This window comes from Xenopus tropicalis, chromosome 8, assembly GCF_000004195.4.
Source record: "Xenopus tropicalis strain Nigerian chromosome 8, UCB_Xtro_10.0, whole genome shotgun sequence".
Classification (NCBI taxonomy): Eukaryota; Metazoa; Chordata; class Amphibia; order Anura; family Pipidae; genus Xenopus; species Xenopus tropicalis.
This window is the reverse complement of record NC_030684.2, coordinates 105,139,941-105,163,157: the sequence shown is the minus strand read 5'-3', so window position 1 is coordinate 105,163,157 and position 23,217 is coordinate 105,139,941. Positions and strand designations below refer to the sequence as shown.

General features: G+C 40.6%; 1 protein-coding gene across 4 annotated transcripts in view; it reads left to right on the top strand.

Moving 5' to 3' along the window:
* mga (MGA, MAX dimerization protein) overlaps positions 1-23,217 on the top strand; it is a 55,712-nt gene that overhangs the window by 18,654 nt on the left and 13,841 nt on the right. For all 4 annotated transcript variants that reach the window (XM_012969034.3, XM_012969036.3, XM_012969035.3 and 1 more), the window contains exons 4-16: positions 2,192-2,276; positions 3,336-3,431; positions 4,417-4,542; positions 5,026-5,157; positions 5,307-5,935; positions 7,884-8,433; positions 8,780-8,988; positions 9,549-9,695; positions 11,180-11,228; positions 12,754-13,223; positions 19,220-19,472; positions 20,378-20,989; positions 22,192-22,488. In XM_012969034.3, the coding sequence (XP_012824488.2) occupies positions 2,192-2,276; positions 3,336-3,431; positions 4,417-4,542; positions 5,026-5,157; positions 5,307-5,935; positions 7,884-8,433; positions 8,780-8,988; positions 9,549-9,695; positions 11,180-11,228; positions 12,754-13,223; positions 19,220-19,472; positions 20,378-20,989; positions 22,192-22,488 (3,655 nt within the window). The remainder of the gene's footprint in view (positions 1-2,191; positions 2,277-3,335; positions 3,432-4,416; positions 4,543-5,025; positions 5,158-5,306; positions 5,936-7,883; positions 8,434-8,779; positions 8,989-9,548; positions 9,696-11,179; positions 11,229-12,753; positions 13,224-19,219; positions 19,473-20,377; positions 20,990-22,191; positions 22,489-23,217) is intronic.

Sequence of the window (23,217 nt, the reverse complement as noted above, 5' to 3'; positions counted from 1 at the left end):
CATATGGGGTATCGTTTTATTCAGGGGAACTTGCAGATTGATGGTTAGTAAGATTTTGGTAGTTGCCATGGGGATTTTGGGGAGAAATCTAGGTTTGTATCTGGTTTTTCCTTGATTTCTGACCAAAGCGCTGACTTCTGCAAGGGACTGCGGCCACAATTTTCCATGTAGAAAGAGAAGAGTGGTGTCTCTGAATAGCTGAAGGTGTGCACTTTTCGTAAATATATAGATTTTGGGGGTTATTTCACAGGTAGGGGGGGTTAACACTGATAAACTGCAGGTAGTGCACAGAGCGCAGCCCCCAAAATTTCAACTGAAATTGCCCTTATGCATTGCCCCTGTTTTGGGGCATTTGGTGGCCACGTCTTTATGTGCACCCATACATATGGGGTATCGTTTTATTCAGGGGAACTTGCAGATTGATGGTTAGTAAGATTTTGGTAGTTGCCATGGGGATTTTGGGGAGAAATCTAGGTTTGTATCTGGTTTTTCCTTGATTTCTGACCAAAGCGCTGACTTCTGCAAGGGACTGCGGCCACAATTTTCCATGTAGAAAGAGAAGAGTGGTGTCTCTGAATAGCTGAAGGTGTGCACTTTTCGTAAATATATAGATTGTGGGGGTTATCTCACAGGTAGGGGGGGTTAACACTGAAAAACTGCAGGTAGTGCACATAGAGCGCAGCCCCCAAAATTTCAACTGAAATTGCCCTTATGCATTGCCCCTGTTTTGGGGCATTTGGTGGCCACGTCTTTATGTGCACCCATACATATGGGGTATCGTTTTATTCAGGGGAACTTGCAGATTGATGTTTAGTAAGTTTTTGGTAGTTGCCATGGAGATTTTGGGGAGAAATCTAGGTTTGTATCTGGTTTTTCCTTGATTTCTGACCAAAGCGCTGACTTCTGCAAGGGACTGCAGCCACAATTTTCCATGTAGAAAGAGAAGAGTGGTGTCTCTGAATAGCTGAAGGTGTGCACTTTTCAGAAATATATAGTTTGTGGGGGTTATTTCACAGGTAGGGGGGTAACACTGAAAAACTGCAGGTAGTGCACATAGAGCGCAGCCCCCACATTTTTAGCTGTAATTGCCTTTATGCATTGCCCCTGCTTTGGAATGTTTGGTGCCCATGTCTTTATGTGCACCCATACATATGGGGCATCATTTTATTCAGGAGAAGTTTGTCTTTCAAATTTGCCTTTGTTAGAAAATTTTTATGAGATTTTTTTTTGTCAAATCCACATTTGATCATGTGTCCAAGTTTACGTTTTAGAAAAAAAAAAAAATGTCAAAAAAAGCTCCAAATTGCACAATGCACTGACAAAAAGTATTTGGCTTTTGAGAGAAAACTACATTGCACCTAGAAACCTGAAGGTCTGTAGTTTCTAAAGATGCCGAACATGAGGGGATATTTTAGATTTACATGTAAGTTATGCTGCATCAACTGTTACAAGCGCTTTTCTGCTTTGTTCTGGTGTGATATTGTACTAAGTATTGCTTTAGTTTGGGGGTTACTTCTGGACAGGAACTGTGGGGTACCACCACATATTTGGTATCGTTGGACTTGGGAGTATCAGGGCTTTTACAAACGACAAAAAAAATTGTGTAAAATTAACTTTTCTATGGAAAAAAACAGAACAGAACAGAAATTTTTCATAATTTTTTTTTTTTTTACATATTTCACCCAAAATACACATCATATCTCCAGAAAAGTTATAAAATTTGGTATGTATGTCGAAGCCCAATTAGTGACGAAAAAAACGATATATAATTTCCCTAGTTTCATGGAGGTTTTCCTACCAAAAAACATTGTTAAAGTAAATGAGTACAAAATGCTTAAAAAACGTCTGGCACTGGGGGGAACCGAAATGACGAATTCGGCTGGCACTTAAAGGGTTAAAGGTGGAAAAAGTTCTGAAATTATTTATCAGCATGCCACTTAAAGAAGACTAATCCCCACACAACCTGTTCGGGTGTCTTACTATGAGCACCCATAATGAACACCCTGAATCGAAATCTAGTTATTATGATCTCACACTATCCTGCAGCTCAGAAAGGTCAGTGAAACTATAAATAAAAGGTTTAAATATTAGAGGTTTGATATTTTTATCTTATTTGAATAACTTCAAGCTGAAATTAACCATTCTTTGAGGTAATTTTTTTTGAGAAGATTTAATAATTGTTTGTCTTTAGGAAGCACTTGATGTTCATACAGATGGTAACAAAAAGAGAGATCTGTCATCCAGTTTTTTAGCACCACCAGCAAGTGGGGAAAAAGGTATCTGTACAATTTACTTAACTATGACTTTATTAACTATTGTTGAGAATGCTTCCAGAAATTTGTCTGTTCCACTCATGGAGTTTAAACTGTTATGAGCACATGCTGTCTTCATGGTTTAAAATATAACAATATATTTTTAGAAATTACACATTCTGACATCCACAGTGGGTAACTACGCAACAAACTGCAAATAATTGATAAAGTAGCCACTGATATGAAATTTCAGAAAACTGCCTCAGATTGCAATTTACAGCATTGTATCTGCCTTGTGTTTTAGACTAGTGCCACACCAGGATTACTAAAAATGCAGTAAAATCACTGAAATAAAATTACACAATGTGAAGAAAACACTTTTATAGAAAAAAAGCAGTGTACTGTTGTACAGAAATGTTCATGTGTCTGACTTGCCTGTCTTTTAGGCTGACAGAAGTCACAGGAGGGCCATAAGTCCCAAGAGGATGGCAGCCATTTGGCCCAAAATAATGTAGTAGTGGGAGGGTAGTAATGGGAGGCTTTAGGTAAAAGGACATAGTTTTCATGTGTCTGATGTTGTCTTTGGCTGGTTGGGCGATTGTGTCCCATGGGATGCTCATTGCTCCCGGCAGGGAATGGGACAGAAACTATTTAGTTGATGTAAAGACTTGTTACCCACCTGTGCATTATTTGTGCCACTTTACTCACTTTACCCACACATTTTAAATTTTACTGTCTGTGGTACTTAAACGGTTAAATGTCCAGTAATACCAAAAAGGAAAATGATTCGTTCGAACTCAAATGCTAGGCATTTTTAAACAGTACAACAGTACTGCACATATAAAAATGATTTCCAGCACAGGTCATATAATGCATATCATCACACTGCACAGATGATAATATAAAATGTACCTGAAGGTTGTTTAAAATAAAAATATACCCTCTACATTTATTTAGCAATTTGTGAAACTACCAAGTATAAATGATGCTTTATTTATATATGCTGTCTTTTAGAGAACAACTGGTTTGATTGGAGTAGATAAATATTCTGAATCTTTTTTTTTCAAATGATTTTCTTTTCAGCCACCATAAACAAAATTAGAGCTCTTGAAAAGCAGCTTGTGGAAGATCTTCAACTAATGAAATACAACCAAGTCATTCACCCAGCACTACAGCAAGGTATAGTTTGCAGAAAAGACAGCCTTACAAATTATCAGCTGCTGGATGTATCAGGATATTTTAGCTATTTTTTTATCTTTTCAGGGTAAACAATATTTAGTAACAATCTTCTGTTTCTCACCAAACGAGTGTATCTTCTCATGATATGCCCACTCTAGGGCCAAACAGTGGGCATTGGTTCTGTTGGACCAAGGGCCGCATCAACGAGCCAATAAGGTCCCTGATCCAAAGGAAAAATCAAGCCTGCACAATCAGACTTGCCAATTTTAGGCCAAATGTCGGTCGAGTAGGCCCGTCAGGGGTGCCAGTACTAGGGCAGTTAAGCTACTGAATCGGTCTGAAGGACCCGAATTGGCATCTGAACTCTGCCCATGTATGGGCAACTTTTAGTCAGTATTTCTTTAGCCATTTACAGTTGACATTATTCTTAATGCCTACATGCTATGTTAAAGGTGAATGGTAAACTTGTGTAACTCTTCCATTAAAGGCTATAACTGACAGGCTGAGAAAGTATGTACACGTACTACCAAGATATCTCATTTGAAATCTATGTCCCTGGACTCAGTAGACGCAGCTCTATGCACACTCCGGTTGGCTGTAGTTTATGCCCATATAGGCCGTCTTGAGCATAATACCTAAAGAGGATAAACAGACTGATAAAGTGGTTGTGTCATCTCAGAGAGAAGCCCTACAGTGTACCCTCCAAATAATGCTATTTTTCCAATTGGACCCACATACCCCACTGTGATGCAGTTAGGTTTCATTTTTAAGGTACGTCCATCAATCCCCTTCGGATAATACTAGTATTGGAAAAAATTGGGGATTGGATGATGGACATAAAGAAGGCGCTCTACTAAATACAAGACTAGACTTTAACAGCTAGAGGATTAAATCAAATTAACTGAAAGTGATATTTAGTTTTGAATCAGTACTTCTTTAATTGTGGATAATGCAATTAGTTGTATTATATATTTTTATCTTGCAGTGGGGCTGAAACTGAACATTGTGGACCCTACCGTGACCATTGATCTGCGATACTTAGGAGTACAACTTCCTTTACCATATATGAGCAGAAATGTGACTTGGGATAGCTATGAATCATGTGCTCAAGGTGAATTACTAATATGAAACTGTTTTTGAACTTTCCTGGGATTAATTAGATATATTACACTTTTTTCTTCTACATGAGGAATGTATAAAGATTATATTAATACCATGCAATTGTGTGCAATAAGTGCAAATAGGTCCTTTATATATCTTTTATATTGTATTACATAGACAGAATATACATTTTTCCATATGTTTATAGAACAATCACTGAAAATCATAGTTTTTTTTCTAACGTAAACCTTGTCTTTTAGGTAAGACATTTTTTTGATTCACAAAACTCAGAACATCTTATAGCCAGACTCCTAATATTTTATTCTTTTTGAACATCTGAAGATACTTGCAGATACTTACAAGACTGAAAAGGAAACATTATCTCATCTCTCTTTGCTTGAAATATTCTGTATTGCTATATCATGCTTGTAGGTATATGTATAAGACTTGCCTAAATCACATAATTCAAGTTATTTTGCTTATTTTATTTTAGCTTCTAGATCTCCATTTGTTTCCAGAACTGGCAAAACAATGGATTACACAAAGATAAAAGGCTGGAAGGATAAATTCTCAAATTCCATGCCATCCTCTTCTAATAATCATAGTTCAAAACCAGTGATCAGTGGTATGTATGCCATCTATTATATTGATTTGATTTTTGTGAAACATTAGGCAAAAATGGCTAATTCCCTATTCAGTGAATTCATGTTGAAAAGAGGGTATACAGCCTCTTTAATAAATAGTAACATTAGCCATGCTTCTCGTATTTTATAGGTAAGAGCCCTGACAGCTCTTTGAAAAATCGCTCAGCTTTCTGTAGTGATGAATTAGACGAATATCTTGAGAATGAGGCCAGATTAATGGAGACTTCTGGTGGCATTACACAAAATGAGCCAGAGCCATCAGCTATTAGCCAGCTTCCGGCTGTAAGTACAAGTTCTGTAAAGACCATTCATACTGTGCTAAAGAAGCTAATTTCTCTGCCATCACCTTCCTCAAAAGCATCAAAACCCCATGCAAAAAGAAAACGAACCAAGACACCATGCAAAGCTTCAACACCAAAAATAAAAGCAAAGGGAAAACAATCCTTGGAGTTTGAGAATATAAGAGACAATCCTGTTGCTTCTGAAACTGGTATGACCTCTATTAAGCCTTCTCAGGAATCGGATCAGGTCATTCCAGGGATACCCAGCCTTGTACCATCCATAGAAGAGACCTTGTTGCCTAGTATAAGGCAAGTCCAGCTGCCAAATCAGCAACCCCAATTACGACCTTTTGGATTTTCCAAGTCTCACATGAAACTTTTGGATATGGAGGAAAATACCCTCTGGAAAGGAAAATCACGCACTTACATTACAGAGGAGCGTGCAGATACATGTTTAGTTGTCCTCCTCACTGCACAGGTAATTTGCCTATTAATTGTACTTTTTATCATGGTTCCTGGCTATAAAAGAATTTTTTAGATAGGTAACCTGAGAGCTTCTAAGATGAGAGCTATCTATTTGTATATACATGTAACGGACTATTGACTGTTACTGCTCCCAAATATAACTGTACAGGTATGGGATCTGTTATCCGGAAACCCATTATCCAGAAAGCTCAGAATTACAGAGCCACATTACAGAAAGACCCCTTATCCGGAATACTCTTGGTCCCGAGCATTCTGGATAACGGGTCCCATACCTGTACTTGGAACTGCCATCTTTGTGTATCCAGTTACAATAATAACAGATATATCTACTTTCTCCTAAACCCTAAACTGGAGAGAACAAATGGAGATACCCTAAATACACTAATATAGTATTATTTGTTTATATAAAGTATTTGTCAGATGTACAAACAATGTCTCCTTATTTTTTTATTTAAAAAATGATGTAATGCCTAAAGGTCAATTAAGTGCTTCAGGAGGCTAGATGCACGCCCCAGTGCCAATAGGGTTGGACAATAAATCATTCACTCCCCAGAATTACCCTGTTACCATTCTTAAAGGAGAAGGAAAGGTAAAAACTAAGTAAGCTTTATCAGAAAGGTCTATGTAAATACAGCCATAAGCTCTCACAGAAATGCTGCACTGAGTTCTCTTTTAAATTAAACAGGATTTTTTGTCTTTGTTTTCCTGTGCCAGAGACATGTAGCTCTGTCCTCTCTTCCACCCTCAAGAATGCTAAGAACTCCCTACCCCCCCCCCCCCCTTTTAGGAATGTGTGATCTGACCCAATCAGCAGGAAGCTTTCTCATAGTCTTACAAACTGAGCATGTACACTGGTCTTGGTGCCGGAGCATGGCATTATGAGAATTTTCTTTACAGAACTCAGCTTTTTTTTTTTTTTTCCTATATGGCTTCTGATCTCTGAATGGGAGAAATATGGGGAGACTTAAGGGCACTATTGAGAGAGCTGAAAGTATGCCTGCAGCTTGAGATTAACTCTTTATTAGCCTTTCCTTCCCCTTTAATGATCTAGAGCTATCCAACAGTGCTGATATAAGTTGTCCAGCCCTCCAGACTCATTCAGCTGTATAGTGGCCCTTGTATAGGCCCTGTCCAACCAATAAATGGTTGAATATCGACCAGGTAGATTTCTAAAATAATTTGAATGAATTCTGCATCAGCACGTTGATGACTTTCCCTCCCAGTCTGTTTGCATAGGCCCACATTTTAATTTGCTCTGGGCCTATGCAGTTTGGTCTGGAGACAAACAACTGGATCAACTTAGTTTGGCCTGGTACATGGATGACCAAAAGATTTTTGCTTACAGATGTAAAGTGTATAAGGTTTTCTGAATTTTTTTTGTTAAAGTAAAAGATATCATAGGGAAAATAACCTAAATGTATGTTTTACATTAGGCTATTATGTGTTATGTCTGTAGGTTTATACGTGTCAGGAATCTCAATAAAATCGTTTTTATGCATGTATTTGCCTTTTGTGTAGTGTACACATGAGCAAAATGCCAACAGTTAAAAACTAATGGATACATTGGAGGGAATCATAGCTCATTGTAATAGCTTTTATTGAAGCCAGTCTATTGGTGAGCTCTTGCAGTACCCCCCAAACTACTTAGTTACCCTTTGTCTTTGATACTGTTTCTTAACCGCAGGCCCCAGATGTTGCTGGACTACAACTTTAGTCAAATGTTATTGCATGTTGGGAGTTCCTTAACATTTGGGGAACCATCTTTGGCATGTAGCATTTCAAACAAATAACAAGACTATAATCTTCGGCTTCCTGTAGTAGGTTCTTAAGGAAGCACGTGCCTAGTGGTAACCATTGCAAACTTATTGCTAAGGATTTATAAACTACCAAGTTTTCCAATAAATTAAAAATTCTTGTCTTTTTTTTTTTTTTTTTTTTAGGCTTCTCTTAAAAACAAACCAATTCACAAAGTTGTTCGGAAACAAATTTCTCCATGCAACAAATTGTTCTGCCGGCTGGGTTGTGTGTGCCAGAGTCTTAATAATAAGGAGCACAATTTTGCTCACTGCCGCCATGCTGACTGCATGCTTGAATGTTCATGCATACAAGAAAAACAGCTTCTAGAAAAAGATAAAATTGATATCAAAATGGAGTGCACAGAGAAACTTACAGAAAAAGAGTGTTTCTGTATGAAAAGCTCAACAGAATGCATGGAACAGCCTCTGGAAAAGGTTGGGATAGATATCAAAAGCTCAATGCAGTGCACAAAACACCTTCTAGAAAAAGATGTGTCCAACATCAGAAACTTAGCAGAGTGCATGGAACAGCTTTCAGAAAATAATGGAATAGACATTGACAGTTCAGCAGACTGCATGGAACAAACAGCCAATCAAGAAAACCCTTATTCCCTTTCAACAAGAGATTCTGAAGAGGTTCTAAGAACCAGGGAACAAGCCAAAAAAAGACTCAAAAGCAACTCTGCAGAGAGCAGTGAGTGACATTTTTGCTGTTTTTAACTAATTACTGTTAGAGTTTCCCTCTCTGTTATAATTGGAGTTGATCAGTATATTCCTTGCAGGGACTTACATATCCGTGTCATGCACATTGTTTAATATTTGAGAATGTTTGGTCAGGTGAATCAGCACACAACACATTTAATTTAAAAACATTGTGTACAATCCATTTCAATTTTTTGTTCATTTTTTTGTAGGGAATATATGATGTTAGTAAGGTACGATTTATTGTTTTTTATATTTATTATTATGGTTCTCTTATGTGTTTAGAGCATTGTTTGTTCAGCAAATCATGCTTTAGTTATTGCATATTTTTCTTACAGGCCAGCAGAATATTTACCCTTTGCCTCTAGAACAGTTTCCAATTTGGAAGATATGGGAAGATGATGCAGATCCCGAGCCAATATGTATTCCAAAACAGTCTGAGTTGGAGGAATGCAAAGTCCGAATGCCACAAACTGAACAGCTGCAGTCCGAAAAACACACACCCCCTGGCACGAGTAAAGCTTGTGGAGGATCCTCGCACCATATGGTAAGTACGATGCTTTACCAGTCCAGACCGTTACGGTTATGTACATGAACTAGATACCGAAAGTTACATTTATGGGTTTTTATTTTTCTCATAAAATATGATTCATTGTATATTGATCAAAAAGTTTTGCCTCAGAAAAAATAAAGGTAGTGAAATATAAAGGACACCAGGTTGTACAGTTGCACAGCAACAAATGGTTGGTTTATTAATGCAGTTATTTTAGATAATCAAACTTCAGTTGGTTGCTCAAAAAGTGGAAGTTTAAATGGATACTTTATTATGTATATTTGAAATCAGGTGCTTTAAAGCAAATACATAGATTTCTTGTACTTTAATGGGATGGATGAAGAAACAGCTGTTTTGTCGTGTTCAGCAGATGTTTATTGTACAGCAGTTGTGTATTTTGTATTCAATATAACAAATTCCCTCTAAAAAAATATCTAAAAATCTGGTTTCAGATGGTTTCTTAAACTTTGCCTTCATCAGGATTTATTTTAATTATATAATGCACCTTCCATATTATGAAACTTTGTTTCTAAGTTAAATTATTTATATTTCAGGTCCATAAAGATGAAGTAGACCCAGTCTACATGTTTTTTGATAGCTTGATGACATGTGCTAGAGTAAGAACCTATGAACGCAAGCCTCCAGAAGAAAAGGCGAAGCTGGAACAGTGCAATTATGAATCACCTGATGCCAGTGAACAGGTGAGGCCTTTAAAGCATAATGTGTTTTTTAAATCCTCTTGACGAGAGAGAAATAGAGGTCCTGAATAGAAAGAGAGGTTATAAAAAAAAAAAAAGTCACAAATAAAATTGTAGCCTCGCAAAGCAATAGTTTTTTGGCTGCCTTGGTCAGTGAAAAGAAGGCATATTCTAAAAGTTAATATAGAATCTATCCACCCCTTTAACCTTTTAATCTGTTTGTGGGTTAATGACATTTTAGTTTAAAGAAATATTAATGTGTGAATAGAACATTGTTTGTCTGTGCATTGGAAACTGTCAAGCTTCTTTATTTTACTGAATGATGCCATATTATGCCATGTTATTTAGTATTTCAGTCCTCTGGAATGTCAATAGTCTGTCAGAAAAAAAACATTTTTGTTAATTTATTTTAAAAGTTTTTGTTTTGAAGCTACAGACCATATAAGCTGTGAACCAGCACTGCTAAAACTCTCTCTATCCTGCTCTTACTTTGTATTTCCCAGACCAGGTTGGTGCAGGCTGCCATATAAAGAACTTCACATTGAACTGTTACCATTGAACCTGATAACATTTGCTAGTAAGAGCCAACCAATTGGATCAATGAAATGCAAATGAAGAAGGAAAGGTTACTCGTTCAGTGTGAACGTCCTTATTCGGCAGTTGGCAAGCTGGAGTGGACAATCCCCTTTAAAGAGAGAGCAGAGCAGAGAAAGTTTTAGGTGCATTCACTGCTTATATGAAGGGCTGTACAAATTCAAGGTATTGCCTGAAGGTGAACATCCCCTTTAAGTACCAATAACAAATCCGGCGCTGATCAGTTTCTTGTCACATTCCGATTTTAGCTTTATATAAACCCAGCTATCACTTAGCTTTCCTAATACAGATGCCTTGCCTCCCCCCTTTTTAAAGCGCTACTAGGATTTGCAGTGCTGTAGTACACACAGGGAAGGCATAATAAAAAGAAATAATAGTAATTAACTTGTAAGTGACTGCTGCATCAGTTGCCTGATCTGCTAGTGGAACTGCAGGTCAAGGTGGCTACTGTTGAAGTGGATGAGAGGTATTCCAATAATTTTGTCTCCCTTTGAGCTTGAAATCACTTTTCTGGCAAAAGCTATTTTAAAGCAAAACACAGAAATTAAAACCGCGCAATGTTTAAACCTTATGTGGCTGTCCATTATGCGGGGCGATTATCTGTGCACGGATAATCTATTTTTATTTTGCTGACCATTTCCAAGTGATGTTAAATCCGTCCCATCAGGATGATATCACAAGAGGCTTACAGGAGGGCTGTGACTTGACAGCCTGTGACCAAGGCATGTTAAATCTTAAGTAAGGCTAACAAATTGGCAAAAGGAAAATATAAAATGGTAAAAATGTGTGGGAGAGAGTAATAAACTGCTAAAATCTCTTATGATGAACAGTGTCTAATTTGAATGAAAGAGATTTTTGTATTGCTGACAATAATTCCTTTTCCTTTTTCTTAGGATAAACGATCTAAGAGTCGTGATAAGAATAAAATAAAGGATATAATAGGTAATACACTGGAGACATTCACTATAAAAGCATTAAAATACCTAAGATAAGAGGAAAGGGGAGCATATATTATGTGATATATAAATATATCTATTGCTTTGTTTTTAGTCACAGAATAATGTGCTTACCTATTCATAAAGGGATAGTAAAAGGAAGGCTCTGTTTGCACTCTGTTATGCACACCATACCAGGTCTCTTTCTGCAATAGAGTGGGTTCTCTGCTCATGGCTGCCCCAGTGTAAAATCCTAGACCTTATTTGCTGAAGATTTCTGCTGATTGAGCAACTTTGTTTGCAAGGTTATTATACATTGGTGAATAACTTCCTTGAAGCTGGCCATACACGTGAAGATCCGTTCTTTGGCAAGGATGTAATGGGAATACAGGCCGTGGGGACAAGGGCCACATCAACTAGCCTTTGTGGTCCTTGATCTGGCAGCAAAGTTAAACCTGCCTGATCGGCATCTGATGATTATCGGCCAGATATAAGTCAAGTAGGCCCATGGGAGGGCCCCATTAAGGGGGGATCAGTCTGAAGGGACTAAATTTGCCCATGTATGGTCACCTTTCTTAGGGCTGTGTCCAGTAGTACTAAATGAGGCCCGGTTTCTAAGGTAATTTTCTTGAGGAAAGAAAGAAAAATGAGTAAAACATAGGGTGGTTAAAGAAACACTAACACCAAAAAATGAAAATATATCAAATAAATTAAACTATAATGTACTGCCACCCTGCACTGGTAAAAGTTTTGTGTTTGTTTCAGAAACACTACTAGAGTTTTTATAAATACTCTGCTGTAGCCATAGGAGCAGCCATTCAGAAGGAGAAAAGGCACAGGTTACATAGCAGATAACAGATAAACTCTGTAGAATACAATGATGTGTTATCTGCTATGTAACCTGTGCCTTTTCTACTTTTTCCCATCTTCAATGGCTGCCCCCATGGCTACACAGCAGCTTATTTATATAAACTATAGTAGTGTTCCTGAAGCAAATACACCAGTTTTACCAGTGCAGGGCAACAGTACATTATATTTTAATTACTTTAAAACACATTCATTTTTTGGTGTTACTGTTCCTTTAATGTGACAAAACTAATGTTTAATGCATTTATCCTGGGAAAACATATACATTTAAAAAAAGTAGTGAATGGGATTTTTTTTACCATATAATGTGTCCATTATCCAAGTAAATACATTTACAAAATTTACTGAGGTAACAACAATATGGCAGGAGCAGTAGGAATGAAATCTAAAACTGAAAGCCAAGCTATAAAAACATTTATTAATAAAATATTGTTTCAAAATCTCCAGCCAAGCTTTGTGTAACCTTCATTGCAGTTGATATCTGTATATTGCTTTTATTTATTTATTTATTTTACTTTTTTTTCTTATAACACTTATGGAAGTGTAATAATAATAAAGCATTGTCCACACAATTGTTTTTGGGGTCCAAGGACCTTATATATTGCTGTAGATGTTCCAGAGTTCATTGTGAGAAAGTTACCACTCTTTCTTATTTGTTTATGCAGATTACATTGATAAAAATACCCATAAGTCAGAGTGTTGTGCTCCAACCAAGCTCATTGAGATTATATCGGACTGCAGTTGGGAGGAGGATCGCAGCAAGATTCTTAACATTGTCTCTCAGCATATGAACAAAAGTGATCCTCAGTCCTTCAAGGTTGGTAGCTTTAATATTGAACTGACTTCAGAAAGTAAAGGTGGCGACAATGCTACAACCTCTGCGTATTCTTCAAGAGTAAAGATATCAATGGTCCCAGGCCAAATGAAAGAAAAAGATTCAGAAAAGTTAGTGAAGTGGAAGACGGAACAAATAAAGCTTCCTGAACGTAAGCTACCAGAGCCCAATCTCGAGGCAGAACAGCTACAGAAATCTCATGGAGGAAAAGGTTTGCCTTTCTACACAAAGATCATTCCAGCTGGCAAGCTAGTTGCCCGGCTTAAAAATCCAAATGACAGTGAATCGGATCTCATTCAGGTAAGAGGATAATATAAATAACAAATATAATTTAGACTGTTTTTTATATTTGCAAGTTGCATATGTAGTATTCAGTGATAACTGCTGCCAAAGGGCTGCCAATAACTGTATTTTAACTTAATTAAAATGACTAACTAATGGCACAGTGACTTCCAGCAGCTATTGGCACACTGACCCCGCAGTAACTGATTGTAAATTGACTCCTAGTAACTATTGACACATTAACTTTCAGAAACCAATTTTACAGTAGATTTTGGTACACTGAAGGCATGTGTGCTGATTGTGTGCCTGTTATATGTAAACCATGAATCAAACATTTTAGTTGTACATATTGAATGTTGGTTTATCTCAGTTTGGTATTTGCAGTGTACCTAAGGAAGATTGCCTGCTAATAAATGATAACACTTGAAATTTATTAAAGTATTCCTTTTACCTATTTTCTCCACTGTCTGCTTGGGGGACACAGGAACAGTGGGGTATAGCTGGTACCACTAGGAGGCAGGACACAACAATACAAGGAAGAACTAGGTCCTCCTCCGCTGGCTATACCCCCAGCAGGCGGAGCCCAGTTCAGTTTTAGTTGTGTCCTCAGGAGGTTAGGACGTGTTTTTATTAGCTCCTTTATTCTTTTCAACGGCTTAACACGAGGGGGTGAACTAGACTCCTACACTGAGTAGAATGTCTACTACTGACACCCCCCAGCGTGGTATTGTCTCCGGGGTCCCCTGTGCTCCTGCACTGACCACCCAGCCCTGATTACTTCTCTCCTTCCTACTGCAGGAGGAGAGTGAGCTGGCCGGATGACACATGGAACTGGGAGCGGGTGAGTATTCCTCCTCTCCTCACAAAAAGCAGTTCCCATTTAAAGGTTGGGGGCATCCTGGTGCTCTTCTACTAGCACCCCCCCCCCCCCGTCGGCATCCCGTCCAGTCAGGCGGCAAGCCTGCGGGCCACACGCGCTGGGACTGAGAGTATGTTGCCCCACTACCTTCTCGAAATCGGCACCAACAACTTCTCGCGGGCGAACGGGCCGCCGCACTAGAGGTTCGCGCTTCTACTCGAACACGGAAGTGCGCACCCGGAAGCACTGTTATCCTGCGCGCCCGGAAGCACTGTCTTGTCCTTCGCGCCAGATAGCATACAAGCGCGTTAAGACTAATATTGTTCTCCTATGAACAGACTAGCGCCCCGCTATCAACAGCATCCATCAAGGGGAAAAATCAACCTCTGTCAGTGGCCCTTGCTATCCGGTCATCCTGAACAGAGGGGTTATCAGCTGCTGCCACTAACCAGCAGGCTATACATAGCACACATTGGAGCTTCCTCTATAGCTCCCAGAGGCTCTCTCCCATCTCTGCTAAACACCTGCAGGTCAGTGCCCAGCGCAGTGCCTGTACCTATATAAAAAAAAAAAAAAATTCTCTTGAGCGTTCCTGCGCACACTACCATCTCTCCCTCATCATGTCTGAGGTTTCTTGCGACAGTCTCTTTACTAAAAGCGCTTCTTCAGCTCCAATCAAATTTTTAGCTTGTGCCAAATGCCGCAAACGTCTACCTGCGGGTCACAAAGCCCCTATTTGCACTCTGTGCAAGCCGCCTGAGCAGAGTCCGGAGATGCCAGGGTCTGCTCCCCCCCAGGTGAACCAGGCCCCCCCAGAGGAGCCCTCGGCCACAGCTAGGGAGGGCCCGCAAGCTGTACAACCCATACCTGAGTGGGCGTCCCACCTGGCCACCGGGATTCCTAAGTTAGCTAGCTCCCTAGACAAGCTACTCTCTCGACTTGACAACCCAAGGCACAGATCCTCCAAACGCAGAGCTCCCTCACCCTCAGATGAGGACAGCGAGGACGACACCAAGCCATCCGTTAAGTCTACGGCATGACGGTGTACCCCCTCCACCGGGCCACGCGTCCATTGGAGGAAGACTTCGTTTTTTCGCCAAGACCTGGCTCGATATCACGCAGGATATCTGGGTTCACGAGGTCGTGTCGCTAGGCTACCACCTCGAGTTCTCAGCTCAACCTCCTCCTCGCTTCTTTATGTCCAGACTTCCACAGGACCCATCCAAACGAAGGGCCTTCCAAGACGTAATCTCCAAGCTGTTACACACGGAGGTGATCGTCCCTGTACCTCCGGGAGAACGCTTCACGGGATACTACTCCAACCTCTTCGTAGTCCCAAAAAAGGAAGGCTCGGTCCGCCCAGTGCTGGACCTCAAGGAGCTCAACAGGTTTATCCGTTTTCGAAAATTCAAGATGGAGCCCCTCAGGTCTGTTATCGCGGCAGTGTTGCCGGGGCAGTTCCTAGCCTCTCTCGACATAAGGGATGCTTACCTACACGTGCCCATCTTCCCTCCCCATCAGAGGTTCTTGCGTTTTGCCTTCCAGAATTTCCACTACCAATTTACCGCCCTACCATTCGGCCTGACTTCGGCCCCCCGTGTTTTTACCAAAATCATGGCAGCGGCCACAGCAGGGCTCCGGAACAGGGGGATATCGATAACCCCTTATCTAGACGACCTTCTCATCAAGGCACCCTCTCTGGCGGAGGCCCAGCAATCGCTCCACTACTCCATGGACACTCTGCAGAGCCTCGGCTGGTGCATCAATCTAACCAAGTCCTCCCTAGTCCCCAACCAGTCAATGGTTTTTCTCGGAATGCAGTTCGACACCCAGACTCAGAGAGTCTCCCTGCCGCAATCCAAAGTGCTTCACCTCCAGTCTCTGATCAGATCCCTTCTATCCAAACCCCTCCACACGGTCAGGTTCTGCATGAAGGTTCTGGGCGTAATGGTGTCCACCATCGAGGCGGTCCCTTTTGCTCAATGTCACCTCAGGGAACTTCAGTGGAACATACTCTCTGCCTGGAAACAGAAATCCCTACACCAGAAAATCCATCTAACCCACCAAGCGAGAGCGTCCCTCTCCTGGTGGCTGCGATCCGACCATCTTTCAGCAGGAAAGCCCCTGGGAGAACCCTCTTGGCGCCTTCTGACGACCGATGCGAGCCTCTCAGGCTGGGGAGCGGTCCTGGAAAACCACCCCGCACAAGGTCAATGGTCGCCGGAGGAGAGAACTCTACTGATCAATATCATAGAGATTCGAGCGATCCGCCTGGGCCTCCTCAACTGGCAACACAAGCTGTAGGGACAAGCGGTCAAGGTCCAGACGGACAACTTCACGGCGGTAGCATACATCAACCACCAGGGCGGCACAAGAAGCAGAATGGCCCTGAACGAAGTCAGGCGCATCTTCCAGTGGGCGGAGGACAACCAGACGCACCTGTCCGCCATCTACATCCCAGGACTGCAAAACTGGGAGGCGGACTTCCTAAGCAGACAGGCCTTAGACCCAGGCGAGTGGTCACTAAAGGACGACATTTTTCACAAGTTAACACTAAGATGGGACATACCAGAGGTGGATCTCATGGCGACAAGGCAAAACCGAAGGGTACCAAACTTCTTCGCCAGGTACCGGGATCCGCTGGCGTTGGGGGCCGATGCTCTAACATCCCCCTGGGACTTTCGCCTCGCCTACGCCTTTCCTCCCCTTCCTCTTCTCCCCAGGACGATAAAGAAGCTCCGGACGGAGCACACTACTCTCATCCTCATAGCCCCCAGGTGGCCTCGCCGCACCTGGTTCTCGGACCTCGTCACTCTATCGGTGGGAGAACCCTGGACCCTTCCCCTACAGCCGGACCTTCTATCCCAAGGCCCAATACTACTTTCAAACCCAGCCAGCCTCAGCTTGACGGCGTGGCTCTTGAGACCCGCATTCTGAAGCACAAAGGGTTTCTCTGACGCAGTCGTGCTCACCATGCGGGCAGCACGCAAACCAGTCTCTGCCAAAACATACCACCGGGTATGGGCAACCTACCAACACTGGTGCAACCAGAATGACACAGACTTCGAGACCCTATCAGTGCCTTGCATTCTGGAATTTCTACAGAGCGGCCTATCCATGGGACTGTCCTTAGGCTCTCTCAAGTCACAAGTCTCAGCCCTGTCGATCCTTTTTCAGCAACGGCTAGCACTCCTCCCAGATGTCAAAACCTTTCTCCAAGGGGTAGCCCACGTGGCAACGCCCTTCAGAGTCCCGTCCCCAACATGGGACCTCACAGTGGTGTTACGGGCCCTCCAGCGGGCCCCCTTCGAACCGCTCGCGTCGGTTTCCCTTCAGTGGCTCACATGGAAGACGGTTTTCCTTCTAGCTATAGCATCAGCACGGCGTGTCTCAGAGCTCAGCGCCTTATCCTGCAAGGCACCCTTCCTGGTGTTCCATCACGATAGGGCGGTCCTCCGCACCATCCCTCCCTTCCTACCGAAGGTGGTTTCGTCCTTCCACCTCAACCAAGAAATCACAATACCAACCTTCTGCCCGACACCCTCCAACCCAAAGGAGGTGGCCCTACATTCCCTGGATCCCGTGCGGGCCCTTAAATTCTATCTCCATAGGGTCCAGGACCTTCGTAAGTCGGACTCCCTTTTCATTCTCTTCTCGGGGCCACGACAGGGGGCCTCTGCCACCAAAACATCCATTTCTCGCTGGATCAAACAAGCCATCCAACGAGCATACTCTGCCCAAGGCCGGACACCTCCATTGGGCATCAGGGCTCACTCCACCCGGGGTATGAGTACGTCCTGGGCCTTCCGGAACCAAGCATCAGCCGAGCAGCTGTGTAATTCTATAAATTCGATACCTTTGCAGCAGATGACACCCGCTTCGGCAGAAAGGTTCTCCAGGCTGCAGTGGAAGCTCACACCTAGGTCTCATGCCCACCCTTCTATCACGGGGACAGCTTTGGTACGTCCCCACTGTTCCGGTGTCCCCCAAGCAGACAGTGGAGAAAAGGAGATTTTGTGTACTCACCGTTAAATCTCTTTCTCTCCAGTCGCTTGGGGGACACAGGACTTCCCTCCCTGGATAGCAACCTAGCAGAACTTCAGACATGATCGGGCAACTACCGGTTCCTTTACAGTTAATAGTTAAACGGTTAAAAATTGATTCCAAGTTACATTGCACGCCTGTTTTTCTTTGGTACTAAACTGAACTGGGCTCTGCCTGCTGGGGGTATAGCCAGCGGAGGAGGACCTAGTTCTTCCTTGTATTGTTGTGTCCTGCCTCCTAGTGGTACCAGCTATACCCCACTGTTCCTGTGTCCCCCAAGCGACTGGAGAGAAAGAGATTTAACGGTGAGTACACAAAATCTCCTTTTCTCTTTATAAATAATTAAAATTTTGCCTGCCACTGTTATTGTTTGTACCCCTGTAGAAAAATATCAAAAATCAAAAGACAATCTTTCAGACGTGGTGGTTTTCATCTGATGCTTTTAGTAAAATAATAAATAACAGAAACCACGATTATGAAAAGCAGAAGATTTGGTTCACCTAAATTGTAAACAAGGCTTATGCTAATGCCACACGGGCCAGGGTGCAGACACACAGTTCTTGTTTGGGGTGTTCCTTTTCATTTAAATATTTACTTAATGTTATGTACATGCGCTCCTGATATTATTATCAAATAGTTTTTACTTTAAATTATATTGGAAAATGTAGCCCCTTGGCAAGGCAAGTAAAATCCTAAAGGACAAAGAATGGCATCTTGGAATGATGTCTTGGATATTCATGAAGCTGTAGTTTGATGATAGAAAGACAGTGTTTCCGCGTGTGTATGTATATATGTATGAATGTATATATATATATATATATATATAACACCACAAACGAACCCCAAAAAAAGTCTGAAAATGCAGAAGTCAGTGGTGATAAAAAAAAATTCCCTGAATCATTCTTTGCCATTGTTCTTATATAGTAATGTATAAATATATCAAATCTGGACATGTTTTGTGACCAGAAATAATGCAACACTATTGTATAGTGTGTGTGTAAGGAAATATATAATTTACATTATAATGAGTAAGTTATTACAGTATCCCCGTAATGACGTGTTTAATTCTTATGACTAATTGTTTATGGTTATTATCCCTATATATTTATAGGTGAATGGAAAATATTATCCTCAGGCTAAAATTCTTTTGGGACAAATGGGAGCACTTCATCCAGCCAATCGTCTTGCAGCTTACATTACTCACAGGCTGCGTCCAGGCCTCTTCAGCCTTTCTAAACTGAATGAAGTAAAAGTCAATGCCCTATCAAAAGATGAAAAAACAGCTTCCAGTAGTGTTGAAGGGAAGTTTAAAGAAAACATTGCAGCAACTCTGAATGTTAAACAACCCACACCAAGAAATATTGGTATGTATGTGTTTCGAAAAAGTTCTCTCAACATTGTTGTTCTGAAATGTTTACCTCTGCCCATTGTCATAGCAATTACCTTTTTACCTTGGGAATTTATAAAAGCTAAGAAGGCTCATTTACTAGCATAGGTCCCATAGCAACCAATTGGCATTTAGTTGGGGCTACTACCAGTTAGAAAATAAAAACAAAGATCTGATTTACTTGCTATATAAATAGCACTGGCCTAGGTAGTTGTATATTCCTTACAAATTAATCTTTGAATGGGATGCAGGTTTTCGTTCAGTACAGTGGTGCTTGAAAGTTTGTGAACCCTTTACAATTTTATATATTTTTACATGAATGAGACCTAAAACATCATCTGATTTTCCTATTGAAAAAAAAAATGATCCAATAACATATCTGTGAATGGTGCTCTCATTATTTGCTGTGACCCCCTTGTGCAGCAGAAACTGCAACTAAATGTTTGTGGTAACTGTTGAACAGTCCTTAGCCCATTCCTCCATTCAGAACAGCTTCAGCTCTTGGATGTTGGTGGGTTCTGATATTTGCTAAAATCTGGAAATCCAATAATCCAATAATTTTAATCAAAAAATAAAATTTTTAAAAATGATTTCCATTTTCTCTGTAGTAATAAAACAGTACCTTGTACTTGACCCCAGCTAAGATATAATTAATCCTTATTGGAGGCAAAACAATCCTATCAGGTTTATGTTATTTTGAAATGATTTTTTAGCTTAAGGTATGGAGATCCAAATTACTAAAAGACTCCTTATCCAGAAAAGCCCAGGTCCCACGCATTCTGGATAACAGGTGCCATACCTGTACAATTGTATGGTTGTTAAAGTATTTTCTGCCACATTACCATTGCGGTTTCAGCTATTTTGATCTGTTTTACTTTGCAGTTCCACAACCTGCCCTCAGTACCACATTGACTCAGTTAATTTTAAATGAAGTTGGAACTCTTCAGCAGAAAACCTCAGAAATAAACTCATCTGGGACACAGAAGATTGCCCATGAGACTTCTCCATCACTGCTAGTTGTTACATCAATGGCCTCAGGAAAGCAAGCTTCAGCTATCTGCACTAATCCTTCTACAATTAATTTAACAAATCTGGCTGGCGTAGGCACAGTATCACCATCACGAGATAAAGCCTTACCTTCAATGCCAACTCTTATAAGTGTTACTAAACTATTACCAAAGGACACTCCTGTCTCTGTTCCCCCAGGGCTAGTAGTAGCTGCCTCAGGTGGAAGTACTCAGACTGCAAGTGTAACATCCTTTACGAGACCGAAAGAGTCACTTGCACCTCTTCCATCTTTAATTGCTTCACCCTTAGTAAAAACTTTGCCCTCTTCTACTTTAACTACATCCACAGTTAGTCTCTCTGGTACTTCCACAAGCATTGCTCCTCAGCTGGCACCAAAACTGGCACCTACATCAACTGTAAGGACTCTTGGATCAGTCTCTTCCCTGGCTGGTACTAATGCTATGCCTACACTAACTCTAAAACCAGGTATGGATATATCCAAAAAAGTTCTAATAGAGCTAAAGTTTTTAATTAAATATGGGGCACTAAACTAAGACTCAGTTATTAAACAATAACAATGTTGAAATTGAAAGTTTTGTGAGTATAATTATAATCTCAATCTAGGGAAACATTAATCAAGAGAAACCATGAAACTTTCACTTGTTATAGTCTCAGTAAGTCAAAAAGAAGGTATTGTGATTGTTTAAAAATGAGGGCATAGTGAAATGAGTGCATATTTTCAATGAATGGAAATTGCCATATTACACAGTTTAGAGGAGGGATATGTTATAGAAATACACAGAAGCACCACATTTGTACAGTGTGATGATTAGTCTAGTGTGGATGCTTCTTCCAAAGGCAAGGAATATGGCAGTTGCCAAGGATTTGTAAAGGTTATTCCATACCATTGGGCTAATGGAGTTCAGCTTTCACTTTTCCATCCAGGTTTTTAGTAACATGTGTCAGTGCTGTGCATGGCAAATGGCTGTTCAAATGGTTACTGGCAGCACTCCATTATAAAGTTAAAAAGCCTTTATTATCACAACAGGGGCAACAACAACGTTCTGAGCCTAATTAGCTCTTTATCAATGGCTGTGACAAATGGGCAGTACTGCTGTGTTAAGTGATATTCTTCTAAACTTGCTGTTTAATTTGTAGTACTGAATTCATGGGGATAAAATGCCCTAAATTGCAAGGATCTTTAGATTGAAACGGTCTTCTCATTTTTATAGCCTTGTGGTGTAGTTAAGTCAGTAACTAAGGTTAATCATGATACTATATGATGTGTAACACAATCCAGCTCATATCCATCAGTGTATAGAAAAGTAGCCATCATTGCCTGACTAGCACGCTCCAGACCAGGTCAGCAACACTACCCTGCTTGACTGATATCTAGTCAAGGAGTCTGAAAATCATGTCAGGCAAGGACCACAGGGGGTGTTAATTACATTTTTTAATATGGAGACCTGTACAATAAGGTTTGAAAATAGGTTCATTAATAATTACAGTATCCCAGTAATTTGTTTGACAAACCAGTAACTGATGAAGATTTGCAAACTTCATGAAGGGAAGTATCATTAAACTGAAGGGTGCCAGAATGTGGATGTATTCATAGAATACTGTAGAGATGGAATGTGTGTGTGTTTTAACTACCTTTTTTTGATAATTGTCTTTTGTCCCTTTTAAAGCTGTACCCCAGACCCCTGGTCAAGTTCCAAGACCATCAGTTTTGCCTACTGGATTAGAAAACCGACTGGGACCTCGACTCCTACTTATTCCAGTTCAGTCTGGCTCCACGCCTGTCCGTCCAGTGCAGCCAATGCCACAAACCCCAGGACAAAAGATGATTTTGCAGCCTATCCGAAGCCCTGGAAAGCTTAATTTATTCAGACATCCTAACGGACAGATTATCCAACTTGTCCCTTTGCAACAAGTTCGTGCCACTAATGTACAGCCAAGCAGTCAGTCACTTGTCCGTAATCCAGGTATCAGTAAAGTCACATTTAAAGGGGTGCTATTATGACACCAAACATTTAATATTAGTTTTATCCCATGGAAAAAAGAAACTTCTAAATCAAATTAATTTAAAATTCTGTACCACTTCTGATATTATTATCCCCATCTCTGACGTCTATCTTTTTACATGCACGAGTGAGTAGTTTTAGTTTTTTGGTGGGCAGTTAGCTGCAATAAATAAATGGTCTGTGCTCTCTTTGAGTATTAGAGCTGTTTTTCCCTACAAAAAAAAAGACTATAACACAAAGTATAAAACAAACTCTGACGGTGATTGTGAATTGATTGGCTATTTCTGTTATGCTGATGCTGATAGATACTAGTTGCCAAGCAAATAACTCCTTCTCAGCCCCAATAGCAACTATTAAACATCATGTATCACATAAATACAACAAAAATTTATATTTCTAAATAGGGCAGCAGTATCATCCTCAGAATCCATTCTTTAGGAAAGTGTAAAAATTTGACATTTATTGCTTCAGTTCTTCTAGTGCCATCCTCAGCAGATAGTACAACATGAGCACCTTCATTCTGTGGATCATGTTTTTCTTTGGTCTGTGCTGAAGCTCATGTTTATTGGCACTGTGACATTTTAAAATCCACAAAAGAAAATCACAATACTGCAGTATGAATGTATTCATTTTTAATAATAATGTTGTAAAGCACGAGTGACTTTAAAAATGAAACTCTGTTTCACCTTT